Source organism: Haplochromis burtoni, unplaced genomic scaffold (genome assembly GCF_018398535.1).
Source record: "Haplochromis burtoni strain Fernald_Lab_line unplaced genomic scaffold, NCSU_Asbu1 Contig_340, whole genome shotgun sequence".
Lineage (NCBI taxonomy): Eukaryota > Metazoa > Chordata > Actinopteri > Cichliformes > Cichlidae > Haplochromis > Haplochromis burtoni.
Genome location: NW_024582701.1, coordinates 258,937 through 271,494, shown reverse-complemented (window position 1 = coordinate 271,494; position 12,558 = coordinate 258,937). Strand labels below are relative to the sequence as shown.

Sequence of the window (12,558 nt, the reverse complement as noted above, 5' to 3'; positions counted from 1 at the left end):
AAGAACCCGAAGAGGCGAGTCCTGGCCACATTATTACATTAATGCACGTAAGGTGAACTAGCAAACACCGTCATAGCTACATGCGGCTGTCTTCTTGTTTGATGGCAGATACTCCCTTCACCCTGGCCAAAAAGGCTAAAATGACCAAAGAAAAAGTGGGAAACAGCTAAACATGAGAGGTTTTTAGACAAAATTGGTGTTTTTTTCCATTGATTGAGCACTGCTTCCAGCCAAGAGTGATACCATATATGCTCTATAGCTGCAGAAAAGGCTAACATTGTTATCTTTTCACAAAAAAAACAGCTAAACATGAGAGGTTTTTGGACAAAGTGTGTGTTTTCCATTCTTTAAGCACCGATTCGAGCACCGTTTAAGCACCGGCACCGTTTCAAAAGTACCGGTTTGGTACGGTATCAGATAAAACCTAAACGATACCCATCCCTTGTGCTTACTGGTAAAAAGAAAATGGGAAAAGATGTACATTTTTTAAAAAAAAATCAAATTTCAATCTATTTATTCTTCTTCCAGACAGCAACTGTCCTACTGTAACTCAGCAACTGAACCCAGGCATGAACAGCCTGTCAAGCTTTGGGATTCATGGCATGCGTGTATAAGATGGGTGTTCAGGCAGAACTCTCGGTTGTCTGTTTTGTTAGCCTTTCTAAATCCAAAACAATAGAAAATATAATATAAATGAACTGAATCACTAGGCTATTTATGTTTTACTCTAAGCCATCAAACAACCTTAAAAGCAATGCTGTGCGACATCCAGTGGCACAGAACATTAAAAATACATATGTTTTTCTAGCTTAAGTGCCAATGCTAAAAGCAAGCCTGATGGACTAATTATCATGCTAGCTAACAGTAGCAACGGGGGTTATCTGCTATTCCAACACAAGCTAGTCAGGCCACGTCTTAACAATAAGACGCAGTTGCAAACTATACATCACAATGGAAGCATATGTATATAATTTAACAAATAAATGTTAAATAGCTGCTGGTTTTGGCAGTAGTGTAGGTCAGCAATATATAGAAGATGTGTGAGTCAGCTAAGGATCTATAAGCACATGAAGTGTAGGAGAAAAAAAATAGGGGGAGTGGGGAGTCTGTTTCCTAAAAGGCAAAGCAAAGCAGTTCCCAGGCTGAGTGGTTGCCTGCAGCTACGGAGTTACTTAACCCCAGAATTCAATCGAGTTAATAACCAGGCAGATCATTTTGCATCCCAGTAACAGGAGACAGTTTGTGGTTTAAAGCATGACCAATCACAATGACATCCACAACATTTAATTATATCTAACTAAAAGTGCAATTTCCTTATAGGGTCTATACCCAGATCTCAAGTTAAAACTTTAAGGGTTGAAAGCCACAAAACTATTATGTCATGTACAAAAATCTTCATTGTTTCATTATAAGAAGTCTTAATGCTTTCAATCCAGATTAATCTTTTGCTCATTACTTTATTCATTCACTAGCCCATGAAAGTCACCTTTAAAATAAATTGATTTGCTTGAAAACAATGGGATGGGCAAAGGAAACATTCCTTTTCCCCAATTTGTTTATATACAACAATAAACTACACAAGCATGCTGCACTTTTAAGCAAGGTTAATGAATGTCAACCAAAACAGTTCATTAGTGGGCTGTAAAATAAGAGTGAGTCTGTGAAATGTGCAAAAAGGGACCACAAAGTGTAAAGAGTACCTGAGTATTTTTTTTCCACTACTAAAGATCACAGATAGTATAAAACACAAAAGTAACTTCCAGGCTGAAAAAAGCCAATGCGGCCAAAGTGACTAAAACCTGCATTCTACCCAAAGACCACCAGATGGCGATAGCTGAGGCTGTGACACGTTAATGGCAGAAAAATTAAATTACATCTGTTTTATAAATCTTTTTCCAACTACTTTTCAAAAACGCGGATTACCTGTGTTATGAAACCACAGGATAATTAGTTAACGACTTGTCAACCACACCAATGAGCGTGTAGTTTCACAGTCAGGTTTTACTATGACGTCACGTTTGCTTCTTCACAACCAAACGTTGTGAGCTACATCTATCTTTCATACTGTCAATGTTAGCGACACATTCCATTTTTGCAATTTTTAATTAAAAAATGTTCATGGTGCAGCTTAAAGGTGAATGCAGTATATATTAACTACAAAGAAATACAAAAAGTTGCTTAATTTTTTTCCCAGAATTCTTACTTTTAACTTCCCTTTAATCATATTCAAAGGACAAATGAATCTAGCAGTAACCCATGCAGCTTTCCTGTGAGAAATTATCATTACATGCAAAAGAAAATAATCGCAATAATCCACCACTGACCTCACTTCAAACGTGGCTTGTCATACCCCATGTGAACAAGCCACATAGCTCTTTCACTAGAATAATCGCCCACCGAGAGGCTCTTGGCAGATCTCAAGGATCTGCTCTGCACTTTCCCCCCCTGCTGAAGCATTAGAAGAATTCAGAATTCCATTATAGAGTATTACCAAAGAGGGAGCTGAGCTCCCTGACATTAGTAATCACTTCACCTGCCTCGTGAGGCCAAAACTACAAAATGCAGTAAGCAGACAGAAGTAATAGTCTGTGGAAAGATCTGAACATCAGATGAAAGGTTTAAGGATGTGCTGCTGACGTTTTGACTGCTGTGAAAGGTTCCATTATATTTACCATTTGATAACATTTAACTTTTGTTTTGTTTTTTACAATTCCCTCATTAATGTCCTATCTGTAGTCCTAATTTTTTTCTTAACTGCAAATGTTTCCCTGTCTATGCATTTGAACACAGCAGGAAAGGGCTGAAATATGTGCAGCATTTCCACTTCTAAATTGATGTCCCTCCTTTGCAGTGCATAACTGTCTGACAAATATGGTGACATTATCAAAAGAACTAATGAGCTCAGAGGCATACGTGTTTTGCTGGATTAGATTTGGAGAACCAGTTTCTGATTTCCATTCCTACATCCAATGCAAAGCAATAACACTGCAGGTAGATGCCTGCTGTGAGTATGGTATGGAAATTTATTTCACAGTCACTGCTGAAATGAAACCATTTAATTGCCTCATTCCTTGTACAGAGAACTTTCCCTTTTCACAGTGTCTGTCACTGTTGGCGCAAAATGGCACAAGCCTATTTTGAATGTGTGTAACAGACTCATTAAACATGACAGATTTCTGTAGACTCCCTAGTCTAGCTCAAACGCCACCAGGTCGAATGCTGAACAAAAGTTTCATCCATCCTTACCTCTTTGTCCATGCTGTCCAGGTCCTCCTTGCAGAGAGTGTATAGCGGCATTGTTTCTGACATGCTTGGCTGTCGTTTCCGCCGAGATGGTCCAGGCTGCTCATCATCTTGGCCGGACTCTACTCCCTCGTCTTGCTGACTCTGTGAGGTTCCCCTAAGGTACACAAGTATAAAACAAACGTGAAACACTGAAAATACAAATAACTTTGTCCAAATGTGGTAGCTACATTTTATTCTGAAATTGGTAGTGGGTACTACATCAGAAAAACAGTTTTTAATGGCATCTGTGGTCTTTAAATGCTGTGCTGCTCAGATGTCACATGAAAGTGTACAATGGCCTGAATATTAATGAGAAATACACAACACTGTTATGTTCTATTATATTTCACTACTTTATGTTTTTATAGATGCACCTGCCTGCCCAGAGACCAGTGTATACACTATATGCTTGGGTCAGGTGTGATGTTACAGTGAGCTGGCTAACTACCTCCATGTTTGTTATTACTGCAGCAAAATGTTAGTTACATAATTGCTTTGTCACTTTAACAAATTTACTTGTTTCAAAAAGTCTGCAGTTTGATATTATACTACCATAATAACCATGCAAGCTAGCTTTTCCACTCATACTGCCATAATGTCAGGAAGTAAGGTATCGTTGTTCAGCTGGGTATAACGTAGGCATGCTGCACAAATGATTAGTTCCCCATTTCCTTATTTGCAAAACAGCCACCTAAGTTACTAGACCAGCACATGAAATTGGATGATTTAGCTGACCTTATCTATTCAACTAAATGTTTTAGGGAAATCACTTGTAGTTTGTCCGTTTTAGCAAGCAAGCTAACATCAGCCTAAACATCAGAAAGACAGCTCCAGGCTGGATTTGATCCTGAAAAACCAACTGACCCTTCACAGAATGCCCTGCTCAAGTCCAACATACTGTTATCCTGAGGGGTAAAATATATTTCTATTTCTTGCAAATGTGATGTCAGGTTACCTGCTCACTCAATGAATTTGTTTGATGCCTTACATAATAATTAGCTGGTTAACCATAGCGACTATGTCATTGAGTAATGAGGCTATCTAAAGCCAAAGCTAAAATGTCTTTTTTGGCCTTGTGCAACATGAGTGCTGGAGTCTTTATTGCACTGGGAGCTTGCTGCTTGTTGACGTTTGTGATTACTGGCATCCATTTCTAAGCTGCTGTTAGCGTTTCTCACTGTTGATTGGGAGAACTGAAAAGAAGCATTGTCACATCTTTTGGATTTTCACAGACAATTCATCGAGCATCCTTCACAGTGAAGTTATTCCATATGCTTTGGAGGCAACCAACAAAGTCAGGGAAGGTCTCTTCAAAAAAAATAAAAATAAAAATTGGATTAGAGAGGATATCTACATCGGGATTAGTTTGTGACATTTCTTTTAGAACATTGAGACGATGACACTTTTTCTCATTTCTATAAAGATGCAGATTAACACAAAGATTTTTAAAATTTAGATAAGAGAAAAACAAACCGAATCAAACGAATCACCTTCCAGGCATTCCAGGATGAATTAAAAAAACAAAGAGTATCATTATCATTTTTCTCATTTTATTCTTGATGCTGTATATGTTATAGTGATATTTACAGGAAATGCCAGGCACCAGAATTAGGTTGCAAACACTGTACATAATCAGCTCATAGACAAGTAGGTGTAGGCGGTAAAAGGGAGTAGACCAGTCACAAAACACACAGATAGGCTTTCTTCTCTGTAACGAGGGCCCAGTAGATGCAAATGGGAAGACAAACTTTTCTACGGTTCCTCTTGGCAGTGCTTAATTGAGCAGATCTTCTTTGATGATTCAATCCAAGGTTATGCAACTTCCTGAAAACTCCACAGTGCCTCTAATCTATGAATAAAATGAGCCAATTTTCCGCTTTAGATGATTAATTACAGAGTATGATCACAGATATATTCAACTTAAAAACACTTTGAGCTGCTATTAAAAGTTGGAGTCTGTAATTTTCTGGCGTTATTATAAAGCATGCAGGTCAGCGTCTGCATGTGGCATCCCAATGACAAACTGGCAATGTTGGTGACTGATGAATGACAGAGTGACAGATCAGAGGTGAACTGTGAAGCCGTCCTTTCACCTGCCACATTATTGCTGTCAAACAAGGACGCGACTGGCAATTCTGATCACTGCATAGGGAGAAAACGTCTGACTGCCCTGAATTCAAAAATGTAAACAATACAAGGTGGGAGAGTTGTCTGGGAGGTGAAGCCTCTGTGGCTGATGAATATCCCTGACCATCAAAGACCATCAGTCCACACAATAACAGGGTGTTGGAGCCTTTTTATTATTCCTCAGTTGATGGCTAAGGAAGCTATACATCTCCAACGGGGGTAATTCATGTAGTAGACTATCACTACACTGGCAGCTGCTTTGGTTTACAAAGAAGGTAAAGATTAAATGAGAGTCAGGAGTCAAAGGAGTACACTGAAGATCTAATATAAAAGAGTTGTCTTTAAGCAGACTGGCTTAATGTGGAAACACTGAGCCACTTTTCTGAAACTGTAGGTACTTTCATAAGACGCTTCAGAGTTCAGCACTAGTTTATGGCAGTATTATAGAAATAGAAAACCAACATATTTAAAATGTAATGATATGATTATTAATACTTTGATAGAAGTGCTCCACGCTCTATTAAACTGGTGCAATGTTGTTGCATTGAGGTTGTGTAATTTGGTATATTACATGATGCATCATACATGGTGTATGATCCCCCATGATCCCTCACAAAATATTGTTTATTTCACGGTAAAGTCCTGCAGTACCTGAGACCAGACTGCTCTCTGGGATCAGAGAGCAACAAAGATCCTGCCGTGTGGAGGTAGGCTGATGGACGGGACACTGCAGGGCCCCTGCGAATCAGTTTCCCTGTGATGGAGTCATATGTGCGAACCTCTGGAGATGCAGGTGGAGTTCTCGGGTGGATGGGTGCTGGGTGGAAAATAGGTTTCTGCAGGGAGCCCTGATTGTCAGGGAGAAGTGCTGGACTGTTGCTCCTTTAATCAGACCAAAAATAAAAAGGAAAAAGAAAAATAGTCAACGAAGTTTTGGGCTTCTGCAGTTAGTATGCTTTAAATCATCAATTGGCTGGTTTCCATAAGATCACAACGCCCTCACCGTGCTGTCTTAGAGTAATCCTCCTTCAGTGGGTAGAGCTGCTCCTCCACCCTCTCCCACCGTTCTAGACAACTCCAGAGCCAGTCTGGGTTGACAACGTGGAGGTGCTTGCAACCTTGTGCCTGACGGACCTTCTCGGTGCCTGGATGACAGAGATGGAAGAGAATGCGAGCGAGTTTTGACCTTACAATCGAAAGCCATTACCAAACACGCACTCACTCTGCGTCTGCTGAATAATTCAGATAGATGATCCCACTTTCCCTACTGGAAAGCAGAAAATAATTACCTGGCCAATATTTTTTGAAAGATAACAAAGGATCTATCTCTTGGAACCACCGGGGTCAACATCCATTCATTTTTCTTTTTTTTCCTGCCAAATCTGGGCATAATCCAACTCCTAAAAGTCAGGTTTTATTTGATAAAGTGCTGAATAACACTACAGACACAAAGACATCAGACTGAATTACTGAGTGCAGAAACTTGTACTTGATGTACAAGCTGAATGCTTGAGCAAAGTGAGCAAAGCTGCAGTTCAGCTGTATTTTGCCAGATCTATTTACATCCTGGTCAACATACTACTATTTGATAGCTACAAAAGTAAGATGTATCAAAACAAACTAATCTCTACAATTTAAATGTCCAATGTCAAACAGCCAAAAAATGCTCTCAGTGGAAAGATGGCTTTCAAGGAGCCATTCTTAAGGAGATGAAATAGGAAAAAAAGGCTGAGGTATGAAAAATTACACTTGATCTTTACTGAAAATCAACCACAGCAGGTCTTACTGAGTGATGAATTCAAATCTGTAATGTCTAAATCTAGTCATCATCAACAAATATGGAGGTTGTAAAAAGAAAGGTATAACAAAGCTCAGGCTAAGATAAATATCTCTTATAATTTAAACTGTGAATCAGCAAAGCTAGGCTAAGTAGAAGAAGAATAACAATATGGAGCTATGATGAGCAACTAAACAAGTACAGCTGAGTTTTTGTTTATAAACCAATATGACTGACACGCAGATTTATGCATTAGAATTCACTTTTGATGACCATTAATGTTTGAAAAAAATTATTACAGTCTATCAGTAGCTGTTGAGATATTTGAGTCTAGCGCAAAGCTGGAATGGCAGGGACTGCCAGGATTATAGTCACAGTTGCCATGGCCACTTCAAATCCACGTGGCTATTTTTTTTTGACTCAAAATGAACTTTTAAAATGACTGATCTGACAGTTTAATTTTTCTGATACCATATACCCTTAACAGCTTTAACAGCAAAAATAAAACTTAACTCAGAGTTTGTATGTGTTTGTGTTAGGGGCCCATCAAAGAACAGAGTCCTGATGGACAGGTTTAATGGAGGAGAACGTGGGGGACATAAACAGCTTCCTGCTGTACCCCATGTCGTTAAGTGGGCACAGATGTTAAAGCTATGATTATTTAATTACTAACCCTCGTAGGATGTGTGTCATGGCTGCCCACTTTGCCGTTCAGCCAACGTAACAGGCATTTTCAGAAGTTATTTCCAGTTAAGTATCCTACTGCATATATTCCATCTCAGGCTATCCTGGTGATGTATGAGGTGACTGATTGCCAAGTGCTGCTCTCAGCACGACTGCATCCCAGGTTAACAGTGCCACTTCCTATGCTTCTATTCACATGGTAAACTTGATTGGTGGCAATGGAAGCCGTGAATCTACAATTTCCAAGCTGGGTGAAGGGACTCTGACATAAAAACATGTTTCTTTCACTTCAGTAGGTCTAATTAGAAAAAAACAAAGTGTATGAATTTCACTTCATTCATTTCATTTCACTCAAGTAATGTTACTTAAATCTGTATGTTTTTATTTTTAGCACAACATTAAAACAAACTTTCATATCTATTCACGTATGCACTTCATTCCTGGGGAAACACTTTCTTCCATAAAGAAAAGCTGTATAGCTATGACAATACATTTTTCCTCCATTAATCATTCATTGTATTTACAATTACATCTCTAAATGTTAGTTTTCGTTGATGCTGCATTCTTGCATGCATGCTCATATGCATGTCAGTGTAATCTAATCTCACTGATAACCTCCTTACTGAGTTTCTGTTTCGGCAAACAGAGCATGCTGCTGCAGCTTCATTGGTACTGATGCAAAGAACTAAACCATGTTCATAAGTTTAACCATAACTCATCACACCAGCGCACTGCTTAACTGTATGCTTGACCTCTACGATACATCAACTCTAATGACACTTTATTCACTGACATTTAAACAAGCCTTATGTGAGCTTTCTTAAATTCACCATTCACCAAATGTCACCATTAGCAAACCATAATTTGCATTAATCACACAGTCCCAGCATATTGTTACCTTAAAGAAAATCACTAACTATATCTTGCTAAATAACAGGTCAGAAAAAGAGTGAAAGGTAGCAGGCGTTCAGCACTTGAAATCCACTCTTTTTTTGGAAACGCTTGAAAATAAACCCATAAAAACTGAATTGTCAGATTTAACTAAAGCTGAGAACACTATGCACAACTATTAAGAAGTAGGGTTGAAACTAGTGATTATATCCATAATCACTCCATCATTAATTAAATATTCCTTAAAGGAATAAATCAACTGAGAATGAGATTGCCCCCTGTTGTCCATTATGCGTCCCAGGTTTAAGGGATCTCTGCTTCACGCTTATGGCTTCATCCATCTTTTAATACAGTACATGTAACTTGCGACATCACCACTCAGTACCAACAAAGCCTATACACTATACTTTAACTAGCACGCATCTGTACATACCGGCTCTTGCTGCGATGAGATGTGTTGTCCGATTGGGATTTTGTGCACTGAGAATCAGATTCTTGCTGATCTTGGCCCCCAGCGCTTTGGCATGATAGTACTCACGGGTCCTTTCCATGGGGTAGTTAGTGGGGTACAGACCACTGAATACTATCGTCGTCCCCTCCAGTGTCTTGCTTTTCAGCTCTGGGACGATCTTCCGAATGTCCGGAATTTCAGAGGCCTCCTTCCTCAAGTATGCCTCATAGCGGGCGTAATACTCTGCATGGATCCTTTCAAGCACCTCCTCTAAATAGATGAGATGATCGTCCTGGTCATTATCAGCTTCTTCCTCCTCTTCCTCGTCATCTTCCATACTCTGATCCAGCAGCTCCTCGCCCATGGTAACACCAGACTGTTCACTATTCTGGGACTCTGTTTCTGGCTCTCTCCTATCTGAGCAGCCATTTCCGAGCTCGGGGTCAGGCAGAAGAACTGAAGGCTCTGGTGAGTCAGAGCTGCTTTCACCTTCAGCTCTGCCTTTACTGTCCTCTTCCTTTGCCCCATCCTTACAAGCAGGTTCTTCCTGACCGGATTCCTTTGTCTGGCCAGACTTACTTTCACTGTCACTCTCTGATGAGGGGGGCTTTTCTGTAATGGAGTCACTGTCACTGTCACTGGAAAGGTCAAAGTCTAGGTTATTGGACTCATGTCTTGGTGCCGATGAGTTTGCACCTTCCTTGTCCTCTCGCGTCCCATTTGTATCGTCTTCCTTAACATTTGTAATCTCATCTCTCTGGGTGTCCTTGGATTCTTCCACAGGTTTTGTTTCAGTCTCTGACCCTTTATTTTGTCCCGATTCGTCCTCATCCGCTGTCGGGTGTGTCCGTTCTTTTGATGGCATGTCCTGAGAAGACTGAGGTGCTATGGACTCTTCCTTTCTGGAAACATTATTGTCCTTTGCCCTTTTCCTGAGGCCATTATTTTGCTCATCGACACCAAGCGTCCCTGTTTGTTCTGTGCTCTCTGCTGGTCGACTCGAAGAGCCTCCTGCTGGAAAAACACATAGAAGTTTAAAAGTATTCAAGGACACACGAATTAGAACCTAGAGGTGGGGCTACAGTGAGATCAGCTTCTGATTCCCAAAAGTTACAACAACAATTAAAAAGGTGAGTTAAGGACTTAGCTACTGCCAGTGGTCATCAAAGATTATCTTCTACAACTGATGTGCTCAACAGAGGTTGTGCATTGATACTAGAGTTGCAGTACTAGTAATGGAGTACTGACAGCAACAAAATGGTAATGAACTAATGAATAAAAGAACTGTGCTAGTTTATAAAATTCTTTGATCATAAAACAAATTCATAGAAAGATGGAATGTGTTTTTTTATTCTGTCCATTATGAAAAAAGTAAAATGGGCCATCAATACATTAATTAATATTTTCCCCATCTCACTCCAAGTATATTATTTTAATTTTTGCCCCCCAAACATGTGCCTTACTTCCCTAACAAAACTCACATGTTGGTGAGGTGGTGTATTTCAGGACAGGATCGGGTCTAAAGTGTTTTTTCATTATTGGTGGAACGATTTCGAGGATTGTGTGGCTAGCTAGCTGATTATTCTTCACTTCCACCATGCTAAAGATATTTGGGACATGTCAGCACATCATTTCATTTGCCAACAATAGGGTGGGTATTAAACCTGGTTACCAACTGAGTTACATTAGTACTACTGAGTACCGATTAACTTAATGATTCCATTGCTGTTAGGTACCAGAACACACATGGGTAGAGGAAGAACAAGACTGTATGAAATCCCTGGTGAAGAGCAACATGTTGAAGAGCAATAAAAATGTCTCAGGTGTGGTTAAACCCTATGCAGGCAACGCTCTCTGCACCATTTTAACCTGCAACATTTTCCTTTTTTTGAACCCACATAACTTTATTCGAGCTGATGGTTACATGTTTTATATTAATGCATTCTGGAAGGTCTGTTGCCCTCCAATTATAAACCTCTCACTAATAACCCTCCTGACATTTCACACTCCTAGATTTTTGCTCAGGAAGCGCTGTTCCCCTTTTGGCAAACACTTCTTGGAGCGGAGTCTTCCTCTAAGACAAATTGAGGTTGTGTACACTGAATCACTCCGGTGAAAGCAACTCGCTTTGTGCTAACCAATCAGCAGCACAGAATTAAAAAAGAAAAATTTGGAATCAGGTTGTCATGTTTTCTTTAAGCAAAGGAGTTTATCATTTTAATAAGATAGAAAGATCTACTGCAAACTTCGAATAAGGTTCCTTGTTCAAACAAGCGTGCTGTATCACTGTGACCCACAGGGCTGGATGGACGAGAGAGGGCAGTGAAATAATCTGAGGAGGCAGGCCAGTGTGCATCAGCCATCAGAAAGAGAATTCAGCAAATTAAATAGTGAACAAACAAACTTTTCAACAAAGGCTAATATATTCCAAAGGACAGAGAACCAATTACTCTGACATTATGTGATGCATTTCAAGCTTAGAAAGGTTGACAATTGCGTGGTAAGAGCAAGAACTTTTCATTTAATGTAACTGGAACTCACCCATGATATAACCCACACAGCTCTGGTCCTATATTGTTATTTATTTATTTATTTTTATTTAGTGATATATCAGTTAACCATGCAATAGGCTAAGCTTCAGCTGGACCACAACATAAACGGCTCATTAAAATTTTAAGATCAATCTTTATCATATTTAATTTTTTTAATAGAAAATATGGCTGAAATCTTCTGTGTTTGAATCAGTGGGGTTTATAATATAAACAGAAAAGTAGATCTACTGGGGAATAAATATTTGAGAGCAATACCGAATGCCTCAGAGCTTTGTCCACTATATTGCTTTAGAATATTGAACTACCACCTGGTCTCTGATTTATTCATAAATATAATGTGATTGAAAAATGGTGCATCACAATTCAGCTCAGCAGGACGGCAGAAATTAAGTGTTTGATACTCACAATTTCTTCAATGAAATCAGGATGCCAACATTGATAGTTCTGGTTGTCTGGGTAAGATAAGTTGGTTGTGCTAGTTTTGGCATGTAAATATGCTAAATTATTAAATAAAAATTTAAAAATAGCACTGTTGATGTCAGTGTTATTAGTTCTGAAGACTGGCAGTATAAAAGAAGAACATTGTCACTTTTCAAGGACCAAGAAGCTAAGTCAGATTACCCTTGAGCCAACAATCCCTTTAACGTTAACTAGTAATGACTTCATGAACTTCTTCACAAATAAAATTTTAATCATTACAGAAAAAAATTACCAGTAATCATCCCACAGATGTAATATTATCTACAGCTACTCTTAGTACCATTGATGTTAAGTTAGACTCTTTTTCTCCA

At 39.2% G+C, this 12,558-nt stretch overlaps 1 protein-coding gene across 3 annotated transcripts in view; it reads right to left on the bottom strand.

Moving 5' to 3' along the window:
• Positions 1-12,558, bottom strand: part of ctdp1 (CTD (carboxy-terminal domain, RNA polymerase II, polypeptide A) phosphatase, subunit 1) — a 102,039-nt gene that overhangs the window by 78,427 nt on the left and 11,054 nt on the right. For 2 of the 3 annotated variants that reach the window (XM_005942580.3, XM_042228657.1), the window contains exons 8-11: positions 9,198-10,229; positions 6,416-6,557; positions 6,064-6,294; positions 3,247-3,400 (exon numbers count right to left, since the gene is read on the bottom strand). In XM_005942580.3, the coding sequence (XP_005942642.1) occupies positions 3,247-3,400; positions 6,064-6,294; positions 6,416-6,557; positions 9,198-10,229 (1,559 nt within the window). The remainder of the gene's footprint in view (positions 1-3,246; positions 3,401-6,063; positions 6,295-6,415; positions 6,558-9,197; positions 10,230-12,558) is intronic. The other variant, XM_005942581.3, reaches the window with a different exon arrangement.